General features: G+C 49.0%; 1 protein-coding gene across 1 annotated transcript; it reads left to right on the top strand.

The window, feature by feature from the left end:
• Positions 1-913: 913 nt before the first annotated feature.
• Positions 914-18,633, top strand: LOC306740058 (A disintegrin and metalloproteinase with thrombospondin motifs 12-like). Its single transcript, XM_079222165.1, has 24 exons — positions 914-1,053; positions 1,197-1,570; positions 6,305-6,482; positions 6,621-6,865; positions 6,961-7,044; positions 7,380-7,504; positions 7,611-7,760; positions 8,738-8,881; positions 9,464-9,608; positions 9,690-9,782; positions 9,919-10,064; positions 10,136-10,305; positions 10,519-10,652; positions 10,799-10,919; positions 11,805-12,049; positions 12,190-12,331; positions 12,421-12,547; positions 13,120-13,330; positions 13,445-14,578; positions 15,841-15,993; positions 16,152-16,328; positions 17,692-17,838; positions 17,949-18,102; positions 18,289-18,633. Exons 1-24 carry the CDS (start codon positions 933-935, stop codon positions 18,402-18,404), a joined length of 4,836 nt encoding a protein of 1,611 aa, XP_079078291.1. The 5' UTR covers positions 914-932; the 3' UTR covers positions 18,405-18,633.
• The last annotated feature ends 250 nt before the right edge of the window (positions 18,634-18,883 follow it).

The raw sequence follows: 18,883 nt of genomic DNA, 5'->3' as shown, positions 1-18,883 counted from the left end.
TGGCATCATTATAGCAGAATTAGAGCTAAACCTTATGAAAGAATCATTGTCTAATATGTGTTGCTTTGCCCCAAATAAAACTAAAGAATGCACGTGTGTAGGGTTGGTCTGTCGTTTCACTTTTAAGACTACTTCTTCTTTATGGAATGCAAAAATAAGTTTACAATATGCAAAAAGAAAAGAAAAGAAATGTTGCTGATGTAAATACTTTAAAGTTTAATATTGCTCTTTTCCCCAAACCGTCCCATGTCAGACTCTGGAGCACATATCAGTCTGTAAACAGGCCACAAATACATAACTGTATTGTTATTAATACCTTTTCATAGCAGTTTGTGTCAGGTATTTAATCTTATCTGACACAGCTGCCATAACGTTTATCATATTAGCCGTAGGAGGAATATAAGGCCTATTGGAGGACTTGTTGTAGTCTTACAGCTGTAATATTGTAGGCGGATCTATAATTCATCTCAGCAACCATTAAGTTTTCCCCCACAAATTGTTCCACGTAATTTCCTCAATTTTTTTCTTCTTCTTCTTCTAATGATGCGCGCTGGTGCAGGCTTTTGGTGCAAGTCTGGACACATGACAGACTGACTGCGCCTCGTTCCAACCCACGACCGCCCCACTCATCCAGCAAAGGAAGAAGAAGAAGAAGAAAAAAAAAACAGAGAACACTCCTCCTCTCCTCCTCCTCCTCCTCCTCCCTCCTCTCTCCTCCTCTCCTCCCCTGCTTCCCTCCGCAAAAGCGCAGCTTTTTCTCCTTCTTCCAAACCGCGCGCACGCGGGCTCCCAGTCCGTCACCAGGAGCGCGTTCATGTCATGTCATGACACGGTGGTGCAGTGCACGGTCGAAGTGGTCGCCTCTCACGCCACCGGGATCCCCGATGCCCGGGACTCTTTCTGCAGCGGCCTGAGTTCCTGTCGCGTGAAACATGCGATGTTCGCGCGAGCGCCCGGTTCTCTGTCTGCTGCACCTCGTCCTCTCGCTGGCAGCCGCCGGCCGCGGAGAGCTCCTCGACTCCGGCGCACTCTTCTCCCTCTTTGCAGAACAAGGTGAGTGTGGTGCGGCCGCGTGGTCTGTGCACGCGCGGATTGAATTGACTGGCAAAAAAGTTCACAGTGCATGTTATTATCAGCGTGCACGGGAAAAAAGACCCCCTGCAGTGCAATTTTTCCCGTTGTGTCTCTCTCTGCAGGTCATCTGTCCCCGTCTGACGTGTCCACCGTCCACCCGGTGAAGGCCACCGCTGATGGGGAGTTCCTGTCCCACTCCCTGGCTCACCGCTTCGGGGGTGGGCGAGCCAGGCGCGACCTCCGACCCCTGGGCCCGCAGGAGGGTCGAGTCTACTACAGGGTGGACCACGGGGGTCGCTCTCTGATGTTCAACCTGACCGCCAACGAGCGGCTGCTGTCCAGCGACTACGTCCTGGAGAGGAGGAACGGGACCGGCGCCGGTGGCGGCAGGTCCGAGCATCGGCGCCCCGGGCAGAGCGGCTCCTGCCACCTCCTGGGCACGGTGGAGGCGCCCGGCGTGCGAGGAACCGCTGCCATCAGCACCTGCCAGGGCCTGGTAAGGACTCTCATCGTCTCCCCGGCATAGCAGGTTGATTTAACCCCCCTGTCTCATCCATCCTCTCATCCATGTGAAGCTTTTCTCCCGCCCTAAATGTGTTTTTGTTTGGCAGGCAGGTTTTTTGTCTTAATCCACACACAAAAAGAAGAAGCTGGTATGTGCTTCTGGAGGCAGTCACTGTTGAGCGAACCCTTCCACCTGACAGGACCCCGTGTGTTGCTTTGCCCTTCAAAAGACTTCCTCACAACCTTGCTGGCAGACGCGCCGGCGGCGGCTGCTCCTGTAGTCTCTCGTAGGGTTTCTCCCTCTGTACTTTCATCCTCATCCGTTCACGTCACTATTCGTTTCCTGCAGAGACTCTCTCTGCAAACCCCCACTCTTCTTGGATGTGCAGCTTTACTTTGTTCTACCCTGAGTAGAGCTTCAGTAATATATTTTGGCTTTTTTTTTTTTTATTCATAGTCTGGAACAATAAGGTTTTGGCAGCTGGAGAGACAGGAAATAGAGCCATACCGGGTTTCTCTCTCCCTCTAAATGCGGCTGAAATGTTTCGAATCAAAAAAAGCAGATCAAAACTACAAAGGAGAGAAGACAGCTGGACAACAGAAAGACCAGAGCGCCGCTCAACGTATGAGGAGTTCTAATCGCGAGAAGCGCCACATGAACATTTCTGGAGAAGAGGTTCGTGAAGAGGGAGGAACTCTGCGATGTTTCCGCTTTTCAGTCCTCGGAGTTCGTGTCTCACTGTGTCACAGCAGGAATGCCTCTCCTTGCAGGGTCTTGCCTCCCGCTCCTCTGTTATGTTTGCGTGGGTTTTTGCACTGCACTCATGCTGCCAAATCTCGTAAACGCATTCGTTTGAAACGTGTCTTGTGTCCCTCTGAATTCCAATTATCTTCAACCTACCGCGCTCGGAGGATGAGTTTTTTTTCTTCTTCTGCGATCCACGAACGCCCCAGTGTGTCCCTTCTCTCCGACCTACCAGGGGAACCACAACGACATGTTCCGCTGATTTTCTTTTTCCTGTTCTGTGGAAGATGGTTTGCAGCAGCTAAAACCACACACACAGAAAGAGAGAGAGAGACCACTAAACGGCAAGACTCAGCCAGACAGATGTGGGAGGGAAACCCCTGCCAGCTGCAGCTGCAGGTCATTCACCCTCAGACGGATAGAGATGGACCGCTCTGAAATATAGATGCATGATAATCCTTTGTTTATGTAGACAGGAGTTAAAGGCTAGAAACAAACAGGAAGCAGCAAAATAACACGACAAAGCCCTCGTTCACCAGTGGTGTACAAAAGTTTGGAGGGCAGTTTTTCAAAAAGGGATCCGTCATAATCAATGAATGTGTCTCATCGGTTTTATTGTGTATTCGTTCGTCTGTAAAATATCAGCGACGTCTCCAAATTACTCGTCCAAAACCCAAAGATATAAGTCAAAGTCATATAAGATAAAAGAAAAGCAGCAAATCTCCTCATCTGAGAAGATGGAAGCTGCATTGTTTCGGTGGAATTTTCCCAGAAAAAGTATTAAAACGACTACTCCCTTCTTTTTTTTTGGTCAGTGAAAATCATTTCAGCTTTCACTCAAGATAATCATCAATCGTGGCTCACATGACCTCTGTGTCATTGAAGCGAATACGGACAGGAAGAAGCACTTTTTAAAGGCCGTAAAAGCCACAATGTGGCCCCTTCTGCCGCTTCATGAGCGCCAGTTAAACTCCCACTTCTGGTTGAGAAAACAAAGCCACACTTGCATAAACAAACTGCGCTGCGCTGCAAAGTGAGCCACATTTACTCGACAGAGAATCGCCTCTCTTAACAAAGCTCTTCGCTCTTCACTGTACACGTTGAAACTGTGAGGACTGCAGTAATTGGATGGCGGTTGCTGTCAGCGTCCCTTTTTTTCTTTTTTTGCTGTTTCCCCCTGGGGTAAACCTTTCGATTCAAGCGAAGCCGAGGCTGTCTCGGTGCGGTAATCCCCGAGGCACGGCACAAAGAAAGATCATGCAGGTTCAGACCCATTATGTCGGCATTTACCTCGCTTAAATGCGTGTTTCTTCGCAGTGTGCAAGATGAAAAAAAGATAATGTCTTCTCAGAGGCAGAACTAGCTCAAAGCATGTAAGCGTAGGGAAACCTGGAGGTGTCAAGAACCGGTGGTGGAAGGAGATTGGTTGGGATTGATCACATCACGGTAGCGAGCACCGGCTGCCCCCACCTCTCCTCGTGTCCCACTAACAGCAGAGACCTTTATTCCAGACCCAGTTGGCCGGCACTACAAAAACCCACAGAAGCAGGAAACAGAAGTAAAGCAGTTCCACATGGCCGATGTATTTTAGAACACAGACCTGTGTCATGGTAACCTCCTCTGGCTCCGCACCTCTTACCCAAACACGTTTCCTCCAGGAGGAGGAGGAGAGGTGGCAAAAGTGAATTCAAGTGCATTTGAGACTCCAAGTAAAACAAATCAATAATAATACGGTTGCAGAATAGTAATCCCCCATTTTTTGATAGTCCTATTTGGTATCCTTTCAAGTTGTCTTTGATGCCGGAGCGCAGACATCCCACGGGATCTGCACATGGTGATTTAAGGATCACACGTACCCCCGCTGTAGGAGCGAGGGCCAACAGTGCCGCGCCGCATTTGGCATGCAGATCCTACAGACCACGCAGAGCCACGGCCCGAGTGTTTGGACAGGCCTCTCTGTAAGCATTCCTTTCCCGGTTGATCCGCTCCCCACCACCTGCCTCTCGCCGCTGGGGCTCACTTGGAAGTTTGACATATAGGAGACAGCGCGATGACAGAGTATCCGCCCTTATATGGATCACAAGTAAACAAAAGTATTATTGCGGTTAAATCGCGTTGACCCTGGCAAAGAAGAGCGAGCGGATGAGATACGGAGCAACGTTGAAATCAAGCCGAGCGTTCTTCTGCACGGGGAGCTTTCCCAGAAGGCATATCGGCCTGCATGTTTTGTGGATGACTCCACGGCAACCCAGGGACCCCTGGCTGAGGGCCACGCTCTGAGTCAGTGGAACACATATTTTGATATGCCTCATCTCATCATCGGCATGTCTCAATACACTGGTCTTGACTAGGGCTGGGCGGTATGGCCAACAATTCACATCACGGTATTTTGTAAGATTGGAAGGGTCTGTCTCTTCCTGCGACGGAGTTTCTTCTTGGTGTGATAGCGGGCGAGCTGTACCCAGCATGCAGTTTGGCAGTGTAATTTTATAAATGTACAATTATTCGTGTTACAAATTGTTTGTGTGTCACAAACTGTTTTACCCTGTCAAAGAGTGTTAGTTGTGGGTTATTAATGGTTGTTATAACGTTTTAACCATGACTAAAGTTAAAACCATGACACGTAAGTAGCTCCGGCCGCAGCGCCGTCAGCGGTGAAAAATACATTTTGCTGCCTGCCGAATACAGCAGTTGTTCATTCATACCGTATGGACATTTGAAACCCGGTATACCGCACAGCCCTAGTCTCAACCCCTCAAAGTCTCGGCCTTGTCTCCATACGCTCTGGTCTTGGTCTCGGTTTAGGTTGTCTCAACTACAACACCGATAACAAGCCTGAACAGTTTGGTTGTCTTCAAAGTGTGGACACTCCATCTTATTTTACAAGGTTTGGTTTTACGGGTGGAGTAATAAAGTCCTTCCAAAGGGAGTGCTCCTCTAGATTTGAACTCCCTGAATGGAGAAACATGATACTGAGCCAGAGCTCTGCAGCCTGCTGAATGAATGCAGCTGAAACACAAGAAACGTGTCAGGATGACCCAGAAAGCCGAAGAGTGAGTTACAGCCGTAAACAGCCGGGTGCACCCTGGGGAACCACAACTGTAAGCACTTTTTCACATCTGCCTCCTGCTCCCAAAACACTGAGAAGAGCTCCAAGAATCAGGTGCCAGCAATGTTTATATTCTCGGGAATAATTCATGCATTTTTGCACAAAAATGCAAAAAACCCTGCTGAGAAAAATACATTTAAATTCTTTCAATCGGCTGTGCTTATTCCATCTGTTTGGCCGTCGATATGAGTATGCATCTCTCTCTCATTCTGTGTTTTGTAAGTTGGTTTCAGGGAAGAGGGAGGGGTTCATCCTGGAACAGTTTGGGCTTGTTTAGTCTCTCACACACACACACACACACACACAATCAACTAAATGATTAGAACTTGCAAACTCTTAGCTGGACTTGAGGCATTCCCATTGGGCTTGGTTTAGAAGGAAAAGTCGGGAGGTTTTTGTTGGTTTGCGTGCGTCTGTGTGTTCCTGTGCGCCTTGTGTGCGTTTTGCCGGCAGAGGACTCGGCGGTCGGCGAGCGAACAGTCTGCACCAAGCCAGAACACGCACGGCATACTTGGGAAAACGTCTTTGTGTTGCTGCTGCAGAAGCGGCAGACGGAGAATGTGCCTCGGGCATGGAGAAAGCACAAGATCTGTTGACTAATGATGGATTCCACCCAGGAATGGAAATTACTAGGGGATTACCCTTTCTTTTCAATACACCTTTTTCTAAGTTTGTTTTTGAAGTCGCAATTACTGAATTGTATGACATTTGTTGTTGTAACTGCTTTTACGCAAAGTAATGCTACTTCAGAGCCCTAATCATAACTGAGACGATATATTTGGCCTTTTTTTTATTTTTTCCAGTGCACAGGAAGCGATTGATCCACACTCCCTCATTTCTACTCGATGCATGTTCATTTCTGTCTTCTTCAGAGAGGCTTCTTCTCGCTGCCGGAGGGACACTACTTTATCGAACCCGTCCAGAAATCCCCCGATGATCCCGCGGGGACTGCAGAGCCTCATATCGTCTATCCGCGAGTTCCAACAGGACGTGGGAGAAGCAAGCGCAGCGCCGAGTCCAAAGTGACACCCAGCCCCTGCGGAGTTCAAGGTGTGTATCTGAAAAGTGTGTGTGTGTGGAACTGCAGATGTTTGCGAGCGTTTTTTCTTTTTTTCTCTCCATCTGCTGCCTTGTGTCAAGCGAGGATAAGTGTATCCCAAGTGATGTCTTCCGTCGTCCGCCCTCTAGATGCTCTGAGCGACTCTGTCCAGGTGGAGAGGGAGAGGGAGGAGTGGGAGAGGGAGCAGCAGAATGGAGAGGACCAGGACCAGGACCAGGACCAGGACCACAACCAGGACCGGGCCCAGTCCCGCTGGCAGCGCTCCGTCAGCAGAGAGCGCTGGGTGGAGACCATGGTGGTGGCCGACGCTAAGCTCATCGAATACCACGGCAGCGACAACGTGGAGTCCTACATCTTCACCATCATGAACATGGTGGGGAGCCGGAATCCGATTGAACTCTTCATATCTCATGTTAATACGAATCATCTGAAATATTTTAATTCGGTGAATGGTTTTGGTGTCGACAGGTGGCTGGGATCTTTCACGATGCCAGCATTGGGAACGCCATCCACGTCATCTTGGTTCGCCTCATTCTACTCCAGGGAGACGAGGTAACGCTTTCCCCGAAGAAGTCGGTGTCAGGGATTTCTTTTGTGACGATGCATTTGTTAAGGCTCGAGCAAGAAAAGCACACGCGCACCTATGAAGCATTCATAGGTGTGCGAGGGGGGGGGGGGCTGTCATCGCAAAAAGAGAAGAAATTCTGATGATTTCTATCTAATACTTTAAGTATTACTCACATTACTCAGCTTAAATTCCCCTTGAAAGAAGAATGAAAGCCAACAAATGTCCAAAATAATAAGGCAGCCGCTCTCAAATGACAGAATGTAAATAAGTCAAAAGCCAAATAATGCACTGTCATTTCTAATTCTGCCGTCCGTTGCAGAAAGGGTTGAAGATCGTTCACCATGCCGACACCACGTTGGCCAGTTTCTGCGCTTGGCAGAAGAACCTCAATCCCCAGAGCGACACGCACCCGGCTCACCACGACGTGGCCGTGTTGGTCACGAGGCAAGTGACGCATGCGCTCTTAGGTCGGCTTCATCGATAGACGGAACGAAAGCGCTGATGCTCGCCGATTGTCTCGCGTAATGAGCCATGCGCTTCCTTCCCCCAGGAAAGACATCTGCGCTGGGAGGAACCAGCCCTGTGAGACCCTGGGCCTGTCCCATCTGTCCGGGATGTGCCAACCGCACCGCAGCTGCAACATCAACGAGGACTCGGGTCTGCCGGTCGCCTTCACCGTCGCTCATGAACTGGGCCACAGGTCCGTCTGTGTGTGAAATATTGTAAAAAAAAAAAAAAAAAAAGGAAGAAGAAAAAATGGCCATGTGACAAAGACTATAGAGATGCTTCATTTACTCTCCTAGCATTAGTCTCTTGTAACGAGACATGAGAAGAAAAAAGGAGATTGATACATGAGATTGATGTGATGTGGGTGTAGTTTATTATTATTTTATAATAGTGGAAGTAAATGGACAGAATAGTTTGATTTGTATTACCATAAAAGTCGGGTTACAAGCCACTACTACCTTCGGTGGGTGTCCCTGCTGTAGCAAGCTGCTGCTAGCTCCCCGCTGCTGCTAGCTCCCCGCTGCTGCTAGCTCCCCGCTGCTGCTGCTAGCTCCCCGCTGCTGCTAGCTCCCCGCTGCTGCTGCTAGCTCCCCACTGCTGCTGCTACTGCTACTGCCTGCGTCCCCTCTGCCCGCGTCGGGCGTCGAGCCGGGGCTGGTCCCGCTACCTTCGGTGGTTGTCGGGGAACTAGCGGAGAGCTAGTGGAAGCTAGTGGGGAACTAGCAGCAGCGCAGATGGCTACAGGGTGGAACTAGCGGGGTTACAAGCTGCTACTACCTTCGGTGGGTGTCCCCTCTGTAGCAAGCTAGCGCTGCCACTAGCTCCCCGCTGCTGCTGCTACTCCCCTCTGCCTGAGTCGGACGTCGAGCCGGGCCTGGTCCCCGCTACCTTCGGTGGTTGTCGGGGAGCTAACGGAAGCTAGTGGGGAACTAGCAGCAGCGCTAGCTGGCTACAGCGGGGAACTAGCGAGGACACCCACCGAAGGTAGTAGCGGCTTGTAACCCGACAATGTACTGGGACACAGAAAACCTTATTTTCTTGGTCTAATCACATTTCTTTTCAAACCAGAGCATTGTAGCTTCAGTGTCAGTTTAATCAGATGATGGCAGTTTTTAAATCCATATCTAATTATCATAACTAATGGTCATGTTGCTTGATGTTCATGCACAGCTTCGGAATCCATCACGACGGTCAGGGGAACGACTGCGAGCTGGCGGGGAGGCACCCGTTCATCATGTCCAGGCAGCTGATGTACGACAGCTCGCCGCTCACCTGGTCCTCCTGCTCCAAAGAATACATCACGCGCTTCCTGGAGTAAGGCTGCGTTTCATGCTTTCACTCTGAAGCCACGAATCGTAAAAAATCCGACACGACTCCCTCGGTTTTAATGCATTTAAAAGATATTTTTGGGGGGGAAGAATTGGCCTGCAAAGGTTGTATGACATCGTCTGGGTTGTGAAGTCAAGTGTGGAAATGGGTTTGAACCTTTTCCCTGGATGCAGATGAAGTGGATGTGCTGGTGCGGATTGGACATAGAGGTGGTGAAAGTTAGTCCAAAAAAAACAAAAAACGTTCTGCAAACATATATTTTATGTGGCGAAAACCCTGACGAGGGGGCAAATGTGCTGAGCAAGCGCAATTCATTCATTCGATAGAAAAATCCAGCATGTGAAGGGGAAAAAAGGCAAAAAGGAGCCCAAAAGAGAGGGGGGGGGGGGGCGTTGCACAAGTTTCCTTAAATGTTTGCTTTGACTCTGATTATTTCTTCTTGATAATCGTGACAGTGGTGAACTCTAGAATTGCTCGGTTTCGCCAGAGGTCCGAGTTCACTCCGTCCCACCAATCATCAGGGTCTGGACTCACATTCCCTCTCACACCTTCGTTCCTCTGTCCTAGTCGCGGTTGGGGTTTCTGTCTGGATGACCGTCCCTCCAAGAGGGACCTCACCACCCCGCTGGCTCGCCTCGGCATCCGCTACACCACGCACCACCAGTGCCAGCTCCAGTACGGGCACAACGCCACCTTCTGCCACGAGGTCGACGTGAGTGTCACGCAGCAATGTCGGAAATCCTCTCGGAAAAGAGTCCCTTTTTTTTCCCTCATTGCGTCTTTTCTCCCTCAGAACATGTGCCAGATTCTTTGGTGTTCGGTGAACGGCTCCTGTCGCTCCAAACTGGACTCGCCCATCGACGGCACCCGCTGCGGGCCGGAGAAGGTGGGTGCTGAGTTGCTTTGTCTCGCTGTGGGTGTGGATTCCGTTGGTCCCCCGGGGGATGGACGTGGGATACAAGGCCCACCCGTATATAAATGTGTCGAATTACTCGTGTATGTCTTTCTCTCTCTCACTACAGTGGTGTATCTCGGGCGAGTGCGTGATTGTGGGTAAACTCCCGGAGACGGTGAACGGAGGCTGGGGCCAGTGGAGCGCCTGGTCTCACTGCTCCAGGACCTGTGGAACTGGGGTTCAGTCAGCAGAGCGCGAATGCAGCAACCCCAAGTAAGTAAGAGAGCCGCCTCTCGACATCCGGGGAACTGATGTTTGATTCAAAGTGTTCTCTCTCGCCGCAGACCGGAGTTCGGGGGTAAGTACTGCACGGGGGAGAGGAAGCGCTACCGGACCTGCAACACCAAACCCTGCCAGCAGAATACGCCGAGCTTCCGAGAGATGCTCTGCAGCGAGTTTGACACCGTGCCCTACCACAACGAGCTCTACCAGTGGATCCCTGTGGCCAACCCAAGTGAGTATCAAAAGCCTCAGACACGCGATTGCAGATGTCACCCAGCAGGGGGCGGCATTCACACTAGAAAAGCCCTGCTCCGTGCAACAGGTCCGTGCAGCTGCACACATTCTCGCTGTTTTATACCAAACATTTTTTTCTTCAGTCGGGCTCACGAGCGGGTTATTTGTCAGAAAAGATTCCATTAAAAAATGTCCTCCTCTTCACCTCCAGCGAGCCCCTGCGAGCTGCACTGCCGACCAGTCGTGGAGTACTTTTCGGAGAGGATGCTCGACGCCGTGACGGACGGCACGCCGTGCTTCATGAACAACGCGTCCAGAAACATCTGCGTCAACGGAGTGTGCAAGGTAGTGTGGCTGGGTAAGAGACTAAAAAGAGAGACGGGGGTGGCGGGGGGGGGGGGCGTGATAGCGGAGCAGGATATGAGACGAGCCGCAGCCTGATGGTCATGAGGAGGAGATTTGGGTGTTTTATGTCCTACATGCATCTGCAGGCGGTGGGCTGTGACAACGGCATCGACTCTAACGCCGAGGAGGACCGCTGCGGCGTCTGCCTGGGCGACGGCACGAGCTGCGAGACGGTCTACAAGTCGTTCGCCGGCGGAGAGGGCTTCGGTGAGTCGATGCAAGCTGGAAACCAATGGAGTCACCCAGATGGAAATATTGATTTGATTATTAAAACCTCAAAACAGGCCCCTTGTTGACGAGGGGAGGCTTTAAAGAGTGTGGAAAAAAAGCACAGAAATTCTAAATTCATGTCCACAGGCCGGGGCGGGGGGTTGTTTCAGGACGGTTCATTAGCGTTACGCCATTGTGTTGTTCCTTTGTTGTCATGGCAGCCCTCTCGTCCACACACTGCAGCTGTTCGTCCTGCTGGACTTGGTGTGTGTACGTGTGTGTGTGTGTGTGTCTGCAGACTGACGTGCCTGATTTGACTGTGCTTGGGTAAAAGTACAACTCCAGTGCACAATCGGCACACGGCAAAGAAGGATTAATAGAGAAACAAAGCTCTAAAACAATTTTAAAAAGCCATCCTTCCTCCTTTTTCCGCTCTTCTTCCCTCCGTCTGTGTGAGTTTGTCCCGCACAGCATCCTTTCCAGATAACAGGCCCAGATGTGTAGGACTTCAAAAGGCTTGGAGTGAAGGCAACCCCCCCCCCCCCCCCCTCCTCCCCTTTGCACAAACACAGAAACACACACACCTTCCCACAAACATCATTAAACTCCAGAGACCGACTCATAGCTGCTTTCGTCCTCCCCCCCATCCACACACAATAAAAAACAGAGACAGGGCAGTGCCCCCCACGCCGAATACACACACAAACACACACACACACAAACACACATGCCAGCCACCCCCACACACCGAGCCCACCCTCCATTAAAGATCAGAGAGGAAACTGTCTGGTAGTCTGGATGTGAGAGCACGGCGGCAGCAGCAGCCACGGTGGGCCATCCATTACCTCGCCGTGACTCCGACTCCCCTCTCCACTCTCCCAGGGTACGTGGACGTGGGTGTGATACCCGAGGGGGCGCGGGACATCCTGGTGACGGAAGTGGAGGCGGCGGGTAACTTCCTGGTTCTGAGGAGCGTGACGTCGGAGGAGTACTTCCTCAACGGCAACTTCATCATCCAGTGGAACGGGGAGTACGAGGCCGGCGGCACCACGTTCTACTACGAGCGCAGCGGGAACATGGAGAACCTCACCGCTCCGGGACCCACCAAGCGGCCGGTCATGCTGCAGGTAGGGCCATCAGTAATGTGGATCTTAACCAATCAGGGATAGAGAAAAGGGGTCTTCAAGGAAAAAACATCAATCAGAGCATGCAAATGTGATAAAATAATAAAGGATTCTCTGCATAATCCTTCATGTGGGCGTTCCAGTTGCTGTTCCAGGAGAAGAACCTGGGTATTAACTACGAGTTCTCCATCAAGAAGCACAAGGAGACAGGAAATGAGGTCATCGAGCCCCTTTACAGGTGGAGGCACGGGGCGTGGACGGACTGCAGCACCACCTGCGGCTTAGGTCGGTGTCGCGTTTGACGAGAAAACTAATTGTTGGAGGATGTCGGGGGCCATTTTAGTCACCAGAGACTGTGTTCCTGGCCGTTCTAGGTGAGCAGCACCAGCCTGTGCGGTGCTTCGAGGTGGACGTAGGGGTCGTGGACGAGTCTCTGTGTGACGCGGCCAGGCGGCCACAAGACCGACACCGAAAATGCAAGAATATGGATTGTCCTGCAAGGTGCTTGCTCTCAAATGCTCTTTAACTCTCTTTTTCTTCTGTCACTGACCTGAAAACGTATTGAACTGTGGTTTTAGCGCTATACATATTTCTTCATGATCATTGCAGGTATAAAATTGGGGAGACACCAGGCTATATAACTGGCTACTGAAGATCCCCATTGTGACCAAATTTGACCAATAAAACCAATTATATTATATATTTTTGTATCTTTAGGGCCGGTTATAGACTTTTTGGGTCACCACTTAAATGTGCTTGTAGTACCAAAAGTGTATATCAATGGCTGAATAATGACATACTTCCTGATTTAAATCAATATTTTTCCAGTTACAGACTTTTAAGTTATTCCACATTTGCTTGTGTTTTGAGAACATATAACAGTTTAGAACTTTAGACTGTTTTGGTAAAATTAAAGAAAACGGTTTTTGTAGAAATTCGTGTGTTTTCCTTCAAACAAGGGTTTAAAAAAAAACCATTAACACCCGCAATAAAGTATTAAACATGTTTTCAAGTGATTACCATGTGGTCCGGGTTAAGCTCTCTGAATGCCATGAAGTCTCTTCCTCTCCCAGGTGGTGGGTGGGCGGCTGGCAGCAGTGCACCGTCACCTGTGGATCAGAAGGGGTTCGGAAACGAACGGTGCTCTGTGTCCGTACGGTCTCTGGGGAGGAACGGGTGCTTCACCCGGTCGAGTGCAAGCATCTCCTCAAACCCAAACCTGTGGTGCCGTGCAACAGGGACGTACCCTGTGGACAGGACTGGGCTGTCGGTAACTGGGAGGAGGTACGTTGTTCTCTGTTTTAGTTTTATCCTTTCTCTGCAGCTCTTTGGCGTCGGCCTTACAGATCGCCGCCTTTCCTGAGTTAACGCGTCCCTCGTCTTCTTCCTCCCTCGCAGTGCCCCGTCACATGCGGCGGAGCCGTTCGCTCGCGCACGGTCACGTGTAAGCTGAGCCCCAAGAAGACCTGCGACGCGTCGACCAAGCCTCGGTCCAGATCCCTGTGCGCGTTGCAGAGCTGCCCCAACTCAAGTCTTCGAAGACGACCCGGGCCAGCTCCGAAATACCGGCGCGTCTACCCACCGAAGAGCCAGCCCACTACCGAGGCGACCTGGGCTCCCACCACGAGGGCCGCGGCCACAGCTGCACCCACCACTGCCGTCACCACGAGGAAGAAAACCACCACCAAAGGAACGACGACCGCTTTACCCCCGACCACCACGTCCCTTTCAACCCTTACAATCCCCAACATCGAAGATGATGAAAGCGTTTTCCCATCTAAAGTCACCTCTGCTGGAAAGGACAGTAAAGCAACTGACGTGGAAAAGGAAAAATTAGAAGAGGAGGAGGAGGAGGGAAGTACGCCAAATGTGATGATGTATACCCCCGGGTACGACTACGTTGTTGAGGAGAGGACAACAGAGGAGGACGAGGGCATTATTGACCTGGACGTCGTCACTTCTACATCCCACAAAAATCCTCTTAAATCAACCACGGCGACGCCACAAGTAGTCACTCCCACTTTGAAAACAAGTCCACCCACCTCGCACACTACCAAAGCGGCAACCGGCGTCTACTCCACCCCGAACACCAGGACTAAAACATGGGCAAGGACCACTCACCGCTATCCGTCCTCCAACCCGCACACCACCCCTCGCATCGATCCACAAAGCCCCCGGACACACCGGGTACCCCTCACTACTCCCGTGTACCGCTCAGTCACGTCAAAAGCTGGCATCCGCACAACACAAGCTCCTCCTTCCACAACTGCGTGGAAACCGTTCAGCACTGCTGCGTCACCGCAATCCACGGTGACGATCATTAAACTGAAGAAGCCCGCGGTGACGGCCAAGAAAAACGGCCCTGCCCCCCGTGCCAAAAAGCCCTCTTCCTGGTCCAAAGGCAGCCGCTCCAATGGTCAAAGCCAGCGACCAGAAAGTCCCATGAGCAGCTCCGTCAATGACCGAAGCAACCTGATGGCCAGAGAGCCAATCAGCATGGATGTATTCTGGGTTGTGGGAAACTGGAGCGAGGTGGGTACAGACATTTTATCATCCTATTATCCCCATTGCAGTACATTTGCACGTAGCCCATAGACAGGACATCAACGCTGGCCTTTTTCCAGGGCATACCATAACTTTGAAAGATCTTCACTTCCAAACATGCTTTGACTGCTTTGAAATGAAAGCATTGAAAATGTTCCTGCAGATCAGGCGACACCAGGTTGCGAGAAGTGAAATCACTGTGGAAATTCCGTAAACTTGCAAGTGCCTTGCATTCTTTCTAATGGCCAGCAGGGGGTAACTCTACTTCTGTCTTGATTTATTCCCTCAGTAAACATTGTAAACATGAGTTCATGTCTCAAACTCTAGTTTCAAGTCTTCTTCAATACAGCATGATGTTCATTTAGTAAATTATGGTCATTTAGAGTCAAACAGACCATAAAGCAGGGGACGCTTTAGGGCGGGGCTACCTTGTGATTGACAGGTTGCTACCACAGCGTTTTCTGGTCTGGGAGTTGTCCATTTTTTCTGGTTACCACTTTAACCCTTGCACAGTTATTTTTTCAGTTTACTGAAGTTAATTGTTGCATTTTGGTCGTCTGAAAATATCATCAGCGATTGGTTACGGTTGGTAATGTTTAGCTCCACCCTCTCATTTAGTTTCTGGTTGCATAAAAAAGTTGACCACGACCTAAAACCAAGATGGCGTTGGCCAAAATGCCGAGCTCGAGGCTTAATAAACTAAAGTCTGCTAACCAATGAGTGACATCAGGGTGACAGCGTTCATTTCTTATATAAAGTCTCTGCAGACACCTGAATTGTTTTATTCTATCACAGCCTTGTTCTTTAGTTGTTAACGTATTTTTTTCTGTGGGGATTTGAAACTCTTGTTGTATGCTTCAACGAATTTTTGCTATTCGGGTATTGAGTGTCCATTTAGAGTTGTAGTAAAGCAATATGTTAGTAGAAAACGCAGCAGACTAACAATGAGCAAAGTATGGAATTCATTTGACAATTTCTTCATCAAAGTCAGCTGTTTGGCAGCAAACAAAGGAGAGTTTATAAAAACCTTCCCCGCCTGCAACTGCATAAAAGCTGCAGTTAAATGTTCATGGCTCATCGGGAACAGTGATCTGCTTTCATCCGGTTAAAACATGTAAAACCTCAGGTGCAGTTCTTTAAGTACTTCTGGTGGTTGTTTATGACATTCTATTACAATAGCATTGCCTCATATGTCACTTTTAAATCAGCACAAGCATGAACCCAATCAGAAATCTCCTCTTCCTCCCCAGTGTTCGACAACGTGTGGCATCGGAGCGATATGGAGGACGGTGGTGTGCAGCTCCCAAAAGGACGAGGACTGTGCCAGCCTGAAGAGACCTGAGCCGGCACGCACCTGCATCCTGCAGCCCTGTGCCACCTGGCACAGTGGCAGCTGGAGCAAGGTCGGTAACGTTAGATTTGTCTCCGGGTCACGGAATCCGACAGTTACACTTAATACCTAATTACAATTCCGCTTATCATCCGTTACTTTTCCATATGACGGAATGGGTTTGCGACAGTTCTTTCGGAGCCTTTGATCGCGCCGCGATGTCGTCCACAGTGTCCGGAGTCCTGCGCGGCGGTGGGCAGGAGGCACCGGGAAGTCCAGTGTGTCGATTCACAGAGTGAACGTCCCCTCAGACCCTTCCACTGCCAGGCGGCGTCCAGCAGGCCGCTCAGCACCTTGACCTGCCCCCACAAGCCCTGTATGACCTGGAGTACGTCACCCTGGGGACCAGTAAGAACATCACACACGTCAAATCTTAATATACTTTTTTGGGTTATCCATGTTTATGTAAATATACTGCAACCATGCCGATGGATTCGGTTTTATTTGCTTCAGATCCGACAGCAACCAACACAACAAATGGCCTGAACAATATATAATAATATATTTAATTCGGCTCGTACGCTCGTTGCGCGTAATCGTAGTCTTTCGTGAGCTCCTAGCTTGACGGCTGTGAGCGCTAACAATAGCCACGATCCTTGTTTATGTTCATTGTGATCATTTTTGCGGGGGAGTGGCCGTTGGTGGGAGTGCCGCCGGTGTTGCCGATGCTAGATTTTTCTTACTTTTGGAGCTAGTGCTGCTAGCGGCTTTCGTTGGAAAAGAGTTGGCAACACTGTGCTGTACATTTTTTAATCTAGTGAATGCTTCTCTATTTTCTCAAGTCTACCAACCCTGGCTTAAAGCTATCTGCCACCAATATTTTTGTAATTTGGGGTAACTGACCCTTTAATGTTGAAAATGATCAACACTATATATATCAGGGATTTTCACACCAGTGTGCCGTGAGAGAGCGTCAGGTGGGCTCTGAGAAAATGTCCAATTTCACTTAATCGGTCCTGTGACGTGATTTTCCATTACAGTCCAAAAACATATTATTTAGTTGCCATGAATAATTTGCCATTGTTGCGCGTCTGATCCTGCAATATATTGGCCTAGTAATGAAATACTCTTCCATGCCAGTATTTAGCGCATTAATTACCTACCATCTATGCTGTATTACGCTACAATGTGACATTTTGTAACTTTTTGGGTTGTTGGTGTGCAGAAAATGTTTGAAAAACACTTAATAAATAAATAAAAAAGAATGTGAATGATTAGTGTTCTGTTTACAAGATACCAAAAGTCCTTCCTTCCCGCTGCTGTCAGGCTGCATAACATGCTGAGATCACAGTAGACCACAAACGCTTATAACACTTTAATCACTTTGGCCACTTTAATTACATCCATGTAGTGCAATATATAATACATTAAAATACTTTAATTTTCTTTTTTTATTCTGTCTGTATATTTTATATTTAATATTGCTACTTCTTTACTGTTTTTATTACTGTTTTACTGTTTATTTATATTACTTGATTTTGTATTTACTATGTGTCTCTTGTGTGCAATGCTGCTGTAATCCTGCAATTTTCCCACTGTGGGACTAATAAAAGATTATCTTATCTTATCTTATTGAAGATAAGATTTCATCCCATTTTCAATTCCACAACATTGAGGATATTCAGGACGTCTTACACAGCTGCACATTCAGGGAGATTGGATTTCTATTCCAATTGGATACCTCCGTTGAATCCTTGTGTTTTTCCCTCAGTGCTCTGGCAGCTGTGGCGAAGGCGTCAGGGAGCGGCTGGTGTATTGCCCCGAGCCCCATCGCTGCAGCGCCCCACTGAGGCCCAACGGCACCGAGGCGTGCCGCCTAAAGCCCTGCACCCGCTGGGCGGCCGGGGACTGGGAGGAGGTCAGTCACGCGGCAGCGAGAGAACCTCGAAGCATCGAGGGACTTTCTAAAATGTTATGGCCGTTGTGGACTAAAATGATCACTCTGTCTGCGTCTGTGTGAATTTGCAGTGCGCTGTGAGTTGTGCTGGGGGTCTGCAGCAGCGTGAAGTCAACTGTGTGAGTGAGCAGGATCTGGCCGTGATGCCAAACAGCCTCTGTGAGAAGATTTCCAAACCAGAAACACTCAGGAAGTGCAACATGCAGGAATGCAAGACCAACACAGGTTTGAACACAAGGCTCAATGTGGCCTAGCAGGCTCACTATCAACACACAGACACAATTTATATGACATTACAGTACGTCTTGTGTTTTATTGGGACAGACCTCTTTGCTACAATCACTCTAAATATCATCTGTAATGCAGTGTTTCATGGCATGCAACCTCTGTGTCCTGTTCCTTCTCCTGCAGGTCCAGTTTGCAGGAAGAACACTATGTCCTCTCGCTTCTGTGACAAGCTGAAGCTGCTGGGTCGCTGCTCTCTCAGGTCCATCCAAAGACAGTGTTGTGTGACCTGTGGGTCATAGCCCGGCTGCACTCATCCCAACCACAGTAACACGCACTGTATCCTATTGCTGGTGTAAAGCTACGCCATCCACAGACTGAGAGGAGCAGCACAGCTCAAACACTAAGATTAAATAAATACAGTACAATATATATATATGTATATGTATATATATATATATATATATATATATACATATACATATACATATATATATGAAAAACATGGCTTGATGACCATTAAGCTCTAACAGTCTGCATTATTCATCATCAGTATTTATCAAAAAAATGAATATATACAATAAAGTAAAACATAGGTAATACTATATTATTGTATTTAAAAAAATATATATAAATCTATTTAGGTTCTTTGTAACCTTTTCCAGTGAAGATTGTGCTAGGTTCCATAAAAAACATTAAATATGTTAAATAAATAAACAAAAAGTGAGCAAGATTACAGTCAAAACACTGATGATTAATAGGCGTTCAGACTGTTACAAAT

This window comes from Taurulus bubalis (assembly GCF_910589615.1).
Source record: "Taurulus bubalis genome assembly, chromosome: 8".
NCBI lineage: Eukaryota > Metazoa > Chordata > Actinopteri > Perciformes > Cottidae > Taurulus > Taurulus bubalis.
This window is presented reverse-complemented; position numbering and strand designations above follow the sequence as displayed.